The following is a 16,571-nucleotide window of genomic DNA, read 5'->3' as shown; positions in this document are numbered from 1 at the left end:
TTCTTTAAATGTTTGGTAGAATTCACATGTAAATCCATCTGGTGCTGGGGATTTTTTCTTAGGGAGTTCGTTAATAGCTTGTTCTATTTCTTTTTCTAAGATGGGATTGTTTAGGATATTTTTCTTTCCTCTGTTAATCTGGGCAAGCTATATTTTTGAAGGTATTCTTCCATTTCATTTAAGTTGTCGAATTTATTGCCATAAAGTTGAGCAAAGTAATTCCTAATTATTGCTCTAATTTCCTCCTCATTCATGGCGAGTTCTCCCTTTTCATTTTTAAGACTAACAATTTGATTTTCCTGTTTCCTTTTTTTAATCAGATTTACTAAGGGTTTGTCTATTTTGTTGGTTTTTTTCATAGATACAACTCTTAGTTTTATTAATTAATTCAATAGTTTTTTCCTTTCAATTTTTTGATCTCTCCTTTTATTTTTTAAATTTCAAGTTTAGTGTTTGACTGGGGGTTTTTAATTTGTTCCTTTTCTATCATTTTTAGTTGCAAGCCCATATTCCTTTGCTTTCTCTTTCTCTATTTTTGTAAGTAGGCCTCTAGAGATATGAAATTTCCCTTATTACCGCTTTGGCTGCATCCACATATTTTGGTATGATGTCTCATTATTGTCATTTTCTTGGGTGAAGTTATTATGTGTCTATGATTTGCTGTTTCACCCAATCATTCTTTAGTATGAGATTATTTAGTTTCCAATTATTTTTGGTCTACTTTTCCCTGGCTTTTTGTTGAGTGTAATTTTTATTGCATTGTGGTCTGAAAAGGATGCATTTACTATTTCTGCCTTACTGCATTTGAGTTTGAGGTTTTTATGTCCTAATATATGATCTATTTTTGTATAGGTTCCATGACCTGCTGAAAAGAAAGTGTACTCCTTTCTGTCTCCATTTCATTTTCTCCAGAGATCTATCATATTTAACTTTGTTTGACTTATCTAATTCTGAGAGTGCAAGGTTGAGATCTCCCACTATTATAGTTTTGCTATCTATTTCTTCTTGCAGCTCTCTCAATTTCTCTTTTAAGAATTTAGATGCTACACCACTTGGTGCATGTATGTTTAATATTGATATTGCTTCATTATCTATGCTACCCTTTAGCAAGATATAGTGCCTTTCTTATCTCTTTTAATTAGATCAATTTTTGTTTTTGCTTGATCTGAGATCAGGATGGCTACCCCTGCTTTTTTGATTTCACCTGAAGCATAGTAGATTTTACTCCATCCTTTTACCTTTATTCTGCATGTATTCTCCTGCTTCAGGTGTGTTTCCTGTAAACAACATATTGTAGGATTCTGCTTTTAATCCATTCTGCTAATTGTTCCTGTTTAGTGGGGGAGTTTACCCCGTTCACATTTTATGGTTAAAAGTACCAATTCTGTTTACTTGCCATCTTGTTAACCCCTATTTATGCTTTTCTTCCTTTCTTTCCCCCTTCCCCCTTCCAGTATTAAACTTGTGAGCACCACTTGCTTCTCACAGCTCTCCCTTTTAGTGTCCCTCCTCCCCATCTTAGAGTTCCTCCCCTATGCTTACTCCTTTCCTCACAGTTTCTGTATTTCCCTTCTGCTTAGCTTATTCCTTCCCTTTTCACTTTTTCCCTTCTTCACTTTTAATGAGGGTGGGAGGAAGTTTCACCATCATTGAATATAGTTAAAATTTTCTCTTAAAGACAATTCTTATGGCAGTAAAATACCCACTATATTCCATGCCCCTCTATTTTCTCTCAGATATAATAGGTTTTCCTTGCCTCTTTGTGGAATATAGTCCTATTGCCCTTTTTCTGTCAATGTCCTTTCCACCTCTAATTTCTAGAACAAGTATATATCTATTTTTATACATCTTTCAGAAATATAGTTCCAAGATTTCTTTTTACCTTTTTAGGTTTTTCTTGAGTTCTATGTTTGTAGATCAAACTTCTTGTTAAGTTCTGGTTTTCTACCAAAATAGGTGAAATTCACTTATTTTGTTGAATGATCATCTTCTTCCCTGGAAAAAGATGCTCATTCTGGCTGGGTAAGTTATTTTTGGTTGCATACCGAGTTCCTTAGCCCTTCGCTCTTTTAGTATGGATCCTGCTAGATCTTGGTTGATCCTTATTGTGGCTCCTCTATATTTGAATTGGGTTTTTCTAGCTGCTTGGAGTATTTTTTCCTTCGTTTGAGGGTTCTGGCATCTGGCCACTATATTTCTTGGTGTTTTGATTTTAGGATCCCTTTCAGTGGGTGATCGATGGATCCTTTCAATGTCTATTTTACCCTCTGTTTCTATGACTTCTGGGCAGTTCTCTTTGATAATTTCCTGGAAAATAGTGTCCAGGCTCTTTTTTCATCTTTTTTTTTTTCTAGGGAGTCAATAATTCTCAGATTGTCTCTCCTAGACTATTTTTCAGGTCTGTTGTTTTCCTAAGAAGGTATTTCTACATTTTCTCCATTGTTTGATTTTTTGGTTTTGCTTGACTGATTCTTCTTGTCTCCTCAGGTCATGTCAATTCCATTTGTTCTATTCTGATTTTTCAATGAAGTGTTTTCTTCACTCACTTTTTTATATCTTTTTCTAATTGTCCAATTTGTTCTATGGAATGTTTTTCCATTTCACCAATTTTATTCTTTAGAGAGCTATTTTCTGTTTCCAGTTCACTAATCCTATTTTTCAAGGATTTGTTTTCCTTATCCATTCTATCTTTAAATGAATGGGACAATTTCTCCAGACTCTCTTGCCAAGCCTCCCTCTCCTTTTCCCATTTTTCTTCTAGCTCTCTTGTGAGAGCCTTTTTAATTTCTTCTATGAGATTCATCTGTGCTGAGGAACAGATGATCTCCTCCTGTGGGGATTCACCTGGAGACAGCCTGTTTTTAGTCTCCTCAGGGTTTAGAGTCTGCTCTCTGTCCGTATAAAAGCTGTCAATTGTTGAGGTCCTTTTCAATGTTTTGCTCATTTTGTCAGAGAAGAATCAGAGACAAACTAGAAAAGACAAAAAGGAAAAAAACCCCAAATGGAATCTGCTTTTTTTGGGGGGAGGGGCTGGGTAGTGTTACCAAGCTTCCTCTACAGACTGTGAGGGCAGCAGCGAGGCACTAGCAAGACTGTGCTGCACCTGTGCTCTGAGACTCTGAGAGCGTGCTGAGATGCTGTGGGGGAGGGGTGGCCAGGTCCCAAGGAATTCCAGCTGTTTGGGGTTGAATTCTTGCCCTTCCTGCCGGGCAAAGTATCCAATCCTGTAGCAAAGCTCTCCCCACAGAGACGGCTGAGATCACACCCCAACCCCCTCCGGTCTGCTCAGCTGTGAGCTGCCTGCCGAGGTCTCACTGCTGCTGCCTGCCCTCAGCCTGTGCCAGATCTAAAACCGTCCTGCCCTCGAGCAAAAACAGACCTTTCCTGGCGAATCTCAAGGATGTCTTCTCTTGGTAACTATTTGTGGGTTTTTTTTTCCAGTCAGGTATTAATTCAGAGGCTTGTAATGAGATGGATTCTGAGAGAAAATGCGGAGCTTACATAGCTGTGTGCCTCCTTACCACCATCTTGGCCAGAAGGTGGATAGCATTTTTCAAAAGATTATCAAGGAAAACTGCTCTATTATACTAGGACCAGAGGATAAAATAGTCTTTGAATGAATCCTTCAATCAGTTCTAGAAAGAGATCCCAGGAGGAAAACTCCAAGTAACATTGTTGTAACACTTCAGAACTATAATCTCAAGGGAAAATTACTGCAAGCTGCTAGAAAAAAATTCAAGTATCAAAAAACTACAGTCAGGATTACCTGATCTGGCAGTTCTGCACTAAATGATTGCAGGACTTGGAATACCATATTCCGAAAGGCAAAGATCTGGGATTACAACCAAGTATCAAATATCCAGTGAAACTGACCATCATTTTTCAGAGGAGGAGGTAGATTTCTGATGGACTAAAGGACTTTCAATCATTTTTTGAAAAGACTAGAACTAAACAAAAAAAATGATCTTAAAAGATAGGATTCAAGGGAAGCATAGAAAGCTAAACAGGAAGGACAATAAAACATTATTTAAAGATTAAACTGCTTTCCCTAGATGGCAAAATGATATGTAACTTTTAAGAACTGTGTCTTTTATTAGGGCAGTTGTAGGATGAATAAATCATCAAAAATGTGGATTTAAAATGATCCCGATGTGATGATATTTTAAGAAAAAACATTAAGGGGTAGAAAAAGTACTGGACTGAGAGAAGAGGATAGGGGAGGTAAAATGTAATAAATTAGATTACATGAAAAGGCACAAAAGACCTATTTCAATAGAAGGAAATAAGGGAGGGGGATGAGCATTGTCTGAAACTTAATTTCATCATTTTTGGCTCAAAGACAGAATAACATATTCATTCAGTTGGGTATAGAAATTTATCTTGCCCTATAAGGAAGTAGGAACAGAAAGGGGAAAGAAAAGAGAGGGATTATATAGAATAGAAGGCAGAAATAATAGGAGAAAGGGGTAAGAGAAAGGAGAAGGATTATAGATAGTAGGACATGTTGAGGGCAGGGTGGGACAGAAATAAAACACTAGTAAGAATTGAAAGAGATTAAAAACAGTATGTACAGGGGAGAAAATAGGATGGAGGGAAATACACAGCTGGAAATCATAACTGTGAATGTGAATGGGATGAACTTTCCCACAAAATGGAAGCAGGTGGCAGAATAGATTAAAAAAAGGATCTTACAATATATTTTTTTACAAGAAATACATTTGAAATGGATAGATACATATAGAATAAGGGTAAAAAGCTGGAGCAGAATTTATTATACTTCAGCTGAAATAAACAAATTAAAAATAATAGAGGTAGCAATTCTGATCTCAGATAAAGCAAAATCAAAAGTAGATTTAATTTAAAAAGATAAGGAACTGCATACTGTTAAAGGGTACTGTAGACAATGAAATAGTTTCAAGACTGAATGTATAAGCACTAAATGGTACAGGATCAAAATTCTTAGAGAGGAAATTAAGCCATATATAGAAAGAACTAAAAAACAAAACTATATTAGTGGGAGATCTCAACTTTCCCCTCTCAGAATTAGATTAAGCACACAAAAAAAGAAAGAAGCTGGGGATGTAAATAGACTTTTAGAAAACTTAGATATGATAGACCTCTGGAGAAAATTGAATGGGATTAGAAAAAATATATACCTATTACTCAGCAGTACATGGCAGCTACACAAAAATTGACTATATACTAGGACACGAAGACCTCATCATCACATGCAGAAAGGCAGAAATAGTAAATGATTCCTTTTTAGATCACAATGCTTCAAAATTAAATTCAATAAAGGGCCAGGAAAGGATAGACTAAAAACCAATTGGAAATTAAATAATCTAATTGAAAAATTAATCACCACTATGAGGAAAATGAGTAGATTAAACAACAAATCATAGAAACAATCTGTCATTTCATCCAAAAGAATGATTGTAATGAAATAATGTACCAAAACTTATAGGATGCAGCCAAAGCGGGTCTTTGGAGAAATTTTATATTTCTAAATACTTACATGAATAAAACAGAGAAAGAAGAGATCAATGAATTGGGCATGGAATTAAAAAAAAGCTAGAAAAAAATAAATTAGAAATCCCCCATTAAATACCAAATTAAAAATTCTGAAAATCAAGAGACTAATAAAATATAAAGAAAACTATTGAAAAAATAAATGAGTTGGTTTTATGAAAAAAACAATAAAATAGATAAACCTTTGATTAATTTGATTAGAAAAAGGAAAGAAAAAGTCAAATTACCAGCAGCAAAAATGAATAGAGTAAACTTACCCCCAGCGCAGAGGAAATTAAAGCAATAATATGAGCTATTTTGTCCAACTGTGTGCCAACAAATCTAAAAATCTAAATGAAATAAATGAATATTTACAAAAAAATAACCTGCCCAATTTAATGGAAGAGAAAATCAATTACTTAAATAATCCTATTTTAGAAAAATGAAATTGAACAATTCACTCATGAAATGTGTTCTTCCCTAAAAAAAATTTCCAAGGCCAGATGGATTTACAAGAGAATTCTACCTAACGTTTAAAAAACAATTAATTCCATTACTATGTAAACTATTTGGAAAAGTAGGCAAAAGAGTCCTGCTAGATTCCTTTTATGACACAGACATGGTGCTGATATATAAACCAGGAAGAGCAAAACATACCAGTCTCTCTAAAAATATTCATGCATAAATTTAAATAAAATATTAGCAAAGAGATTGCAGAAACTTATCAGCAGGATAATACACAATTCCAAGTGGGAAATGGTGGCTTTACCAATAAGAAAAATAAATTGGAGGAATTAGAGTAGGTAATGAAGAAATAAATCAACTATAACCCCAGACACTTACTAGCCATGTAACCCTGGGAAAAATCACTTAGGGACAGATTCTGGAAATATAGTGGAGCAGGTCAGAAAATTCTAGGCCCTCCAGATTTCCCCTACCCTCAAACAAAACAAAATTATATATCACAGTGAACATAGATTGGTAAAAAACAAATAAAATTAGGGCAGAACAGAGTCCACCTGGGAAGATCTGAGAAGAACAAAAGAAATACCCCATGACTGAGATTTAACCCATGCAAAGTGTAAACACATCCAAGCTAACTCTGCAGAAACAGCAAGCCTTAGGGCTAGCTATGTTTAGAAGGATCCTGTCACAATCACAAGAACTTTCATCTTCCCACCACAGTTGGGAAATCTGGATCTGAGTCCTGGAAGATTGAGAGAACCTCTGTTGATTAAAAACACCACACCTACCTGTACTGCATAGATATGGCCCTTGGGGAACAGGAACTAGCATACCCACTGAGTGCAGAAACAGTGAGGTAGGGATGCTACTGGCTGCAGTTATGCTTTGGAGGGTGGAGCTTTTCATATGGGGTTCCAGGTCAAAGTGGAGAAGCCAAAAACTTCTCCCTTCCACACCCTAGGATTAGAGGAGTTTATACTAATAGAGAAGAAGAAGGAGAAAGAGAAGGAGGAGAAGGAGAAGGAGGAGGAGGAGGAGGAGGAGGAGGAGGAGGAGGAGGAGGAGGAGGAGGAGAAGAAGGAGGAGGAAGGAAGAAGAACCTAATCATAGAAAATTGCTTTGGGTATAAGGAAGACTGGAGTTCATCTTCAGAGGAAAACAATGAAGTAAAAAAAAGCCTTTTTCTATCACCAAAAGTAATGTTTAATGGCTCCTAGAACTCAAAAAAGACTTCAAAAATCAAATGAGAGAGATTACAGAAAAACTTCAGGTTCTGGAATAATATATATTGAAAATCAAAAGAATTGGTCTGTGGTAAAAATAATATTGTATCTAGCAAAACTAACCATAATATTAAATGAAAAAAAAAGATATTCAAGGAATTTGCAGATTTTCAGGACTTTTTCTCAACGAAACCTAAACTCAGTGAAAATTTTAACATATACTAGCCAACTTCAAAGATTAATTTCAAGGGACTCAACAAGGACAAATTGTTTGTGTTTTTTTTTTTTAACATGGAAATGTATTCCATATGTTTAAAATTAATACTAGTGAGAGGATAGATTAAAAAAAAACGATTGGGACAGAGTTAAGTATGCTCTAACTCTAAAAATAAATTGTCTAAGAAAAGATAATAACTATAGATACATGGAGAATAAAACAAATATGTAATTAAAACAAACAAACAAACAAATGTGCTTAAAAAAAACCCTAAATATAGGTAAAAACAGAGGGCTGGTATTTCTGAAAACCTATTCATAAAGGGAATTGGTTAAGTAGGGAAGATTACATATATAAATTATGAAAGATATAACACCTTCCAAAATCTATAAAGACATAAGGGGGAAGATAATAGGATAAGGTGGGTCATAGAATGGTGTGTAGATTCATGGCAGTGGAAAAAAGATATGTAGAATGATGGGAATGGGATAAAGATGGAGGAGAAAAGATGGGGGAGAAGATGAGGGAGGGATCCATTGGTAGGAGGAGGTTAAGTCATAGTAAAATAAGTTAAGGAATAGTAATAGTAAAATAAGTTAAGTAAAATAAATTAAAGTAGAGGAGTTAGCAGGGAAAGGAAATAAGAGATACACAAGTACCATAGCAAAGATCAGGAGTAGAATTCATTAGTGATCATTGATCTCAAAGTCAAACAAAGTTTCAAACAAGAGAAAAATCTATATTATATGTCAGCCATGATAATATTGTTTTAGATGCATGTCTATGTATTTTAAATGCATATGTACACATGTGTGCATGTATGCATGTAGTATAGATATATGGATGTAGGTGTGAGTATGTACACAGCCTTATTGTTTCCTGCTTGGGGGAATTGAGAAGATGAATGGAGAAAAAAAGAATAAATTGAAAAGTGCATAGCAGAGAACAAAGAATAACTAATCTACAAGGAAGCAAAGAAAAGATGGACAATCATGAATATATAATCTCTTCTAATATTATGTATGCTTGTTTGAAATGGAAATTGTTACATATTTTCAATCCTTCCTGATGTTCTGCTGGGTACATGATAATGTTTTGTTTTGTTTTTATTTTCCTTTTCTGTCTTTCTTTTTCTATTTTGTTTTTTCTTATTTTTATATTTAGTTTTAAATAAATAAAAAGGAAAGAAAAAGTCACTTAAACTTATATGTCTCAGTTTCCTCACCTGTAAAATGAGCTGGAGAAGGAAATGTCAAACCACACTAATACCTTTGCCAAGAAAACCCCAAATGGGGTCACAGTCAGACATGATTGAAAACAGCTAACAGCCAATAAATGGCAATAAGAATAACAATGTAATTTTTTTTTGAAAATTAGTCTCCAGTTTGAAATTGCTACCTAAAATATGTAAATGAAAATAAACATTCAAATGAATCAGAGTATTGTCTATCTTTTGTAGATCCAAACACATGCAGTCAAAAGCACCCAAAATTATACTTGTAAATATATCATTACAGATCTGAAAATTCATTTCCCAAATAAGCTAGGTCATTCATGAAAAGAAGCAGTTATTGGGCAAATGGAATTTTAATGTCTACAGTAATAGCTGAAATGCAGTATTGATATCAAACAAGGAAAAAACTAGACTGTACCTGCTTCATCAGCTGTAATGGTGAGCTCATTGCTGGCTTCACTCTTGCCAATTCGGTTTTTGGCATACATGCGGATGCTGTAGGTGGAGGAAGGATGGATATCAATGATGGTGGCCGAGTTCAGCTGAGGGGAAACATCTTTGGTTCTCTGAGCAGAATCCCAGGAGTCTTTTAGGTTTGTTTGATTTTTTTCAAAAAAGAAGAGATAGAGACTTGAGTTTTTTCCCTGTCTTTAAAATATTCATAAATGATTTTTATTACACATCAAAGCAAATTCTCATATGCAAAATATTTAAAGTTATTAGGTAAAGTTGGATGTCATAAAAGAAACAATACTACACCCATCATGCCTTTGTTAATGAAGGGCTTCCAATTTAATTGTATTCAGGGAGGAATGTTTGAGGGAACACAGTATATGATGAATTTTTTGTAATAATGGTATAGAAACAGAAGTCAGGGAAACTGAAACAAGGAAAGAAAAACAAACAAATAGGTAACTAAAACAAGCCAACAAACAAATATACTTTTTTTTAAAAAGAGCCCCAAATAAGCATTTAAGGATTGACCAGAATGTTAAAAGGAATTATAACGCAACAAAATAAAAATCTGCTCTTTCTGAATCTTTGAAAATCACAACCTTCTTTCCTGATTGAAAAAGAGCCAAAATGAAGTATCTACTATGAAGAAAACAAAACAAAGCAAAACAAAACTTCACTATATAGTTAACTTCCAGTTCTCAGGCAAATAGTATGGAAAATAAATAGAGCATTGGACTTTGAAGTCAGGAAGTTCCAAATTCAAATTTTGCCTCAGACAGTTGCCCAGCTGTGTGACTCTGGGTAAGTCACTAACACTCTCTTTGCCTCAGTTTTATCATATATAAAATAAGGAAAATAATAGCACCTATCTACTAAGATTATTGTCAGGATGAAAGTAGATGATATCTATAAAGTGTTTTGGAAACCTTAAATAGTTATATGAATCATTATATAAATGACAGGTATTTCATTATTCTACTTTAGTATCATTTCATTGAACTAAAGAATCTATTAATTAATTTAAAGCATCAATTGTTAGTTAATTAAATTAATTACAGCTAGCTGCCTACTATGTTCAGGACACTATGATACTAGAGACACAAAGACAAACATGAAATAGCTTCTGCCCTTAAAAGTTTACTATGGTTATTGCTAGAGAACTTACAGATCATTGATAGAATGTAATTCTGCCTAGAGTGGGCATTTGTAACCATATTTCATTTACTGTTCACATAACAAATATTTGCAACCATAATTTGTTTACTGATATAATAGGTTGTTACATAATAGGTAAGTACCCAGCCTTTGAGGGAATTCTGATGAGGGAGTGGTAGTATTTTAAATCTACTGACTGCATTATTTTTTACCCTTTGAATGAATACAAATGCCTTTCTCTCATCTCTCATTAATCTCTTTTTGTCTCCCTTCTTTTGCTTTTCATTTTTACCCGATAATGGATTAGTAGAGAGCATTCTCAGATATGGGGTTCTGGAGAGAGAAAAACCATCCCAACTCCTTTTTCAACCCCCTAGCCCTCATATGACATTGTATGATGATGCAATTGAAAGACCATTAGGAATGCCTGTCCATTCCAATATGCCAAACTGATGAATTTTTATCAATCCTTTAAAGCCCTAATCAGATGCCAACTTTTCCAGGTAATCTTTGCTAGTGTCTCCACTTAGCAATGTGCCTTTCCTCTTTGACCTCAAATAGTGATTTGCTTTCACTTCTTCGCCATACTTGCTTATGTGCCATATCTTTTTACTAGAATAAGGACTAAAAAAAGGAACTGGATTTTATTTTGATTTTATATCTCATCTACCTAGCTACTTAACTGAACTGACAATAAAAATCCTGTGAGACTTTGGAACTATCTCATGATTTATCTGAGCCTCTTTTCTCATTGATAACCTGAGGAAGCTCACCTCGATATTACAGAGAACTGGTCACTGAGCCCAGTGTTTAGGAGCATATACAGAGTGCGACTGATACAGTTCACCATGTGGAAGAGGCTAGAGAACTTGCTTCCAGCAGAGTCATGAGTACATATAATGGAAGTGCCTTAAGGAAATTTTGGAGTGCTTGTATACATTCTGTAACTGGTTTAAGTCCACTTACCACAGGCTGAAGAGGAGGCTCTTTGGCTGCAGTTATAAAGTCAGAACTGGGGAAGGGGGGTAATCAAAAGGCACTAGTTGTCCTTGTCCCTTTCTCTTCAGCTGCCCTCCTTGTGGTTTGATATCTTCCAGTCTGCATTCTGGTAAAAGAGGAGAGACAATGCTGTAATGCCAGATGTTGGCCTTGGATGGGGAGCCATTTCTCCCTATCTGAGGTTGACATGTGGCCTGTGAATATGGATCTCAGTTCTTTTTCTCAGTGTTTGCTTTTACATTTAAAATGAAGTAGATTAATCTGGAAGCTATAACCTTTAGAGTTTTGAAAAAATAGAGGGAACTACCCAAAGTCCAGAATCTAAGAAGTCAAGTTTATTCCGGGTAGTGAAGCCAGTTGAGTATCAATGCCTTGAGAAATGAGTAGTGATTTTCAGGATAGTAGATGAGATAATATGTGACAGTGGTTCTAATGCTGCATTTGGAAGTGAATTTTCTAGGACTCATTGCATATAGAAGTTGGACCAAGGATGAGTGGGTTCAGATTTCACTCATTTTCTCCCTACCAAGTTCAAAGCCAAATGCAGCACTAGTACCATTGCCAGAAGAGTCTTCCCTCATCTCATCTACCATCCTGGAGATCACTTTTCACTTCTTAACACACTGATGTAGGGCTGGCTACAAAATCCAGCATGGACTTGATCCTCAGAATCTTGGACCTCTGCTGGTTTATTTTCTTTACTTTTCAAAACTCACAAGATCATAGTTTCCAGATTAATCTCCTTCACCTACATGAAAGAACAAGACCAAGGGAAAGAACTGAGGTCTACATGTAGCCTTTTAGCATTATCTCTCTTCTCTTACCAGATTACAGACAGACCAGGAGAAGTCAAAGAATAAGGAAAGCAACTGAAAATAAGGGACAAGGCATTTTGAATGTCCACACCACCTTCCATCTCTCTCCCCTCCCTACACACACCCAGTTCTGATTCTGTAGCCTTAGTCAATCAAAGAAGCTCCTCTTCATCATTTGACAAATGGACTGGAACCAGTTACAGAATGTCTGTGCATGCTCCAAAATCTCTACAAGGTACTTCCATTATATTTCAACATAATTCTTCCAGAAGCAGGCTCCTAGACTCTTTCACTTGAGAAATTGCATCGGAGGCACTCTGTACATTCTCATAAAGACAAGGCTCAATAGCCAGTCCCCTATTATAGAGATAATCTCCAAGGTCATCCCCACATCAAATACCCTATAATATACCCTATAATATATTCTATGATGCTAGTTATAGATTCCTTACAATATATTTACTGCTGTAAATGGGATTATCTTAGAGTTGCCTAGAAGTATTAGAGAAGACTCACCCCACTTAAAGGAGCAATAATTACAGGATAATATATCCTTTTTTTTTTTAACCACATTTTACCAAGGAGTTTTGGTTCTCAGATTTACTGGTTTACTTAATAGCTTCTTTGCTCTTTGATCCTTAAGTAATTAAAGATAAGAAAAAAATTATCTTTTGGGAAGTGAGGTAGTGAAATCTTTTTAATCTTTTGTGGAACTTTTCTGTAATTTATAGTCTTCAAGTTGCCTGAGGTACTAAGAGAGTATGCGAATTTCTTTGGTCACAAAATCAGTATAAAACTCCCAGTATAAAACTCAAACTATATGTTTCAGATGACTGTCCAACTTTTACTGAGATATATGGTTAAAGGGACTCAAAAACTTTACTGTATTTCTCCTGTATTCCCATCCCTCTAGAATTTGTAGGAATAGGAATAATAGGAAGCTGACATCTATAGTCACACTAGAAATGCTGATCATTTAATCTTTACTTGTCCTCACAAAACAACAATTTTCTGGAAGATCAATGTTCTTGCTCTGAGATTAACTGTGCAATTCAATTTTCTGCCTGCCTAGTTTACATTGGGCATGCCCATCTTAGTTATTTCGATTATAGAATGGTTTACTTTAATAGTTTCACATTCAAACATCCATAACTTTTGATTATTATCTATGCATCTTGGACTGAAAAGTCTCTTAATATGAGCAGAATCATTCTTACTTCCTTTAAGCACATTGTAGCCAAATCAGACAACTTTAGGGTAGCAGTGGTAAATTTTCTCTTTTTTTCTTTTCTAGACAAAGGAACTGACAGGTATTGTGCTCAAAACATGTGAATGAATCTAAGAAAGATCTAATTATGATAGGAAACCTCATTTCACATGAGGATATTCATGATATTCATCAGATTATGGCTGGAATATTATCTAATCCAGCCTTCCTATATCAGATTGTTCTGAAATTTCCTTAAATTCTAGATATCTACCTTCTTTGGAATCATTAATGGAATTTCTATCAGTTTATTCATCATAGTATCTTACCTAGATATGTCTTCTTTTAACAATTTCCCATGCTCCAACATTTCTCCTTTCGCCTTTCTCTATCAAAACTTTTCACTCAAGATCAAGATCTCAGTTAGTTATTAGGATAAAAGGAAGTTTAAAACTAAGTAACACAAACATATAACCACCACAAACTTATTTTTAGCTTTTTCAGCAGGCAAATGCAGTTTATCTGGAGTTAAATTTCTTTCTGTAACCCTTCTCAGTACATATTACCGAAGTAATATCAAGTTCAAATGGAAACAGATCCTTGCAGTCACATATTTACTTCATTAATGTTATTCAATCATTTTTCAGCTGTGTGTGAATCTTTTGGGGTTTTCTTGACAAAGATACTAGACTGATTTGCCATTTCCTTCTTCTTATTGTTTTACAGATGAGGAAACTGAGGCAATACAAACTTAAGTGACTTGCCCAGGGTCACACAGATGGTAAGTGTCTGAGTCCAGATTTGAATTCAGGAAAATGAGTCTTCCTGATTCCAGGCCTGGAATCTATCCACTCTACCACTTAGCTACCTGTAGGGTTTACTTAGAAAACCACACATTTACATTATATATGTCATAGTATATATTTTGTTTGCTTTTATTAAAGCTTTCACAATTACATTTTAATCTGGCTGAGTTACATTCAGTAATTTTCCTGTCCCCTGAAGGATGTGAGCTGATAGTATAATTCCTTTGGATTACAGATAATTGCCTATTCTATAATTGCCTACTGTATTTATAAATATAATTAGCTCTATGAAAATTTATTTGAAATCCATTCCCAGATCTGTTTTTAATTTGGTGGTGATCTAGAAACAAGAAACATACTTAAATATAACTCAGTTTTTCCATTGATAAAAGTGAGAATAATACTTCACAGTGACAAATTTATGATTAAACTGAAGAAAAAAAATGTGAAAGTACTTTTAGAAGTCACAATGTTATTAACAGCAACACAATGGCATCTCTTCTCTCAATATACCTATTACCTCTTTTCTACTGTCTCTGATCAAACACAGCTACTGACTATCATAATAGAATCTCTCAAAGTAGCCCCAAAATTATTATTAAAAAGTAATCTTCTGGCTAAGATGGCATATGTTCAAGGTTCTAGCTAAACCCATGTCTCCCTACAAATACCTACTAACAGTGAAAGAAAAGAGCAATTTAAAGAGAAAAAAAAATCACTAAATTCCTCCATTCCAGAAAGGTTTACAAAAAGAAATCCCAGGTATTGAGGTCTCCTTGACTGTTTAGCATTGAAGGAAGTACAATTTTAGATCTAAGAATGCCTTAGAAGACTGGCTAAAAGATAGCACAGTCAAGTTAAGCCACTCTAGGGCTAACGCCTAAAGCTAGTGGCCTCCCGCTATAGCAGAAGGAAATGACTAATGTCAAATATAACCTGAATCAGGAGATGCCCCAGGAGATAGATGGATGTTTCAAACTGTATCAGTGAACAGGGATTGGTACCAACTCTCTGTCCCAGGAAAATATTGTAATCCTAATCAGGGCTGATGAAAACAGCCCAATCTCCAGATGAACTACTATTCAGGCACTACAGGGAAGCCTCTTCCAGAATACACTGGCAAACAGGAGTTGGACATAACAGCTCCATTCAAAAGTGCATAAAATGATAAATCCTTGTCTTTGTACAAAGACATAATCTCATCACTGAGACCATAAATATAAAGAAAGTGAGGAAAAACTTTTTATTATACTAAAGAAGCACTATTAGCTAAAATAACAAATTCTTAAATGAAAGCAATAACTCCAAATTAATTGCTAGTAGAACCTCTGAAAAAAGAATGGATTGCCTAAAATCTCTTAGATTATAGAGAAAAAAACAGAAGCCCAAGCAAGAGATTGTAAAATCAAATTTGAGTAGTTAGAAAAAGAGAATAAAAATCTTCGAGCAAAAATATCACCCTTACCCAAGTATTTGAAACTTTGGACATTAAAATAGGGTAAACAGACTTCAATGATTCAATGAATGAGACAATAAGAAATATGAGGACAAAGGTAAAAATCTCAAAAATTAGGATGTTTGAGATGCTTATTTGAGAACTAACCTGGGAAACAAAAGGAGTAAAAATTATGTAAGAATTATTAAATTCAAGATTGAGAGGACACATTATGAAACATGCTACCAACCTCTTAAAAGAAATTTAATGGATAACATGCAGACTGAGCCATATACCCACATATGTGTAATTATTTTATATGTGTATGTATGTGTTAGAGATAAGGAAAAGGAGAATTTGTTTTTCTTGACTAAATATATATGTACATGAGGCTTTAGGAGGAAAAAAATACTAATTAAAATTAACTTAAAAAGAATTACAAGAATCCTGAGAATTGTGACCACTGTAAAAAAACAAAAACAAAACCCTGGATACCATATTTTAAGAAATCATAAAAGAAAACTGTCTAAAGTAAATAAAGTAAATAAAAATAAAGTAAAATAATCAGGAAAAATAGAAATAGAAAGAACATACTTCTCACCTCCTGAAACACACACACATACATACACCTTAAATGGAATATATACAGAGATGGCATTGCCAAAATTCAGACTTTTCAGGAAAATAACAATAACAAATTTACTGTAAACAGGAAAAAAGAGATTTAATCCTAATGAATTACAATCATGATCACAAAAAGGTTGTAGTTTAGAATACAGTATTAACAAAATGAAAAAAATAAACCTTACAAACAAGAATATCATCTTGCAAAAGTGAGGGAAAGTCTGCAAGGTAAAATGAAGTAACAGAGCCAATCTTTGAAACAGAGATGAGAGACAAAAACCTACAAAGGAAATGATATTGGAAGAATTTGAAGGGGTTAGATGGTAATTATTTATATCTGCATATAGAGAGATAAGCTCATTGTCCTTTCAAAATAACCTCTGACTTCAAGAGTTAGAGGGCAGAAGAAAACAAGGGTTTGGACTGG

The 16,571-nt window shown here is 34.6% G+C and overlaps 1 protein-coding gene across 2 annotated transcripts in view; it reads right to left on the bottom strand.

Moving 5' to 3' along the window:
- The window catches only part of DSCAM (DS cell adhesion molecule), a 683,895-nt gene that overhangs the window by 157,058 nt on the left and 510,266 nt on the right, over positions 1-16,571 (bottom strand). For both annotated transcript variants that reach the window (XM_031959192.1, XM_031959191.1), the window contains exon 15: positions 9,066-9,233. In XM_031959192.1, the coding sequence (XP_031815052.1) occupies positions 9,066-9,233 (168 nt within the window). The remainder of the gene's footprint in view (positions 1-9,065; positions 9,234-16,571) is intronic.

Source organism: Sarcophilus harrisii, chromosome 3 (genome assembly GCF_902635505.1).
Source record: "Sarcophilus harrisii chromosome 3, mSarHar1.11, whole genome shotgun sequence".
In the NCBI taxonomy this organism is placed as follows: Eukaryota; Metazoa; Chordata; class Mammalia; order Dasyuromorphia; family Dasyuridae; genus Sarcophilus; species Sarcophilus harrisii.
The sequence above is the reverse complement of the archived record's forward strand: the minus strand, read 5'-3'. Positions and strand labels throughout refer to the sequence as shown.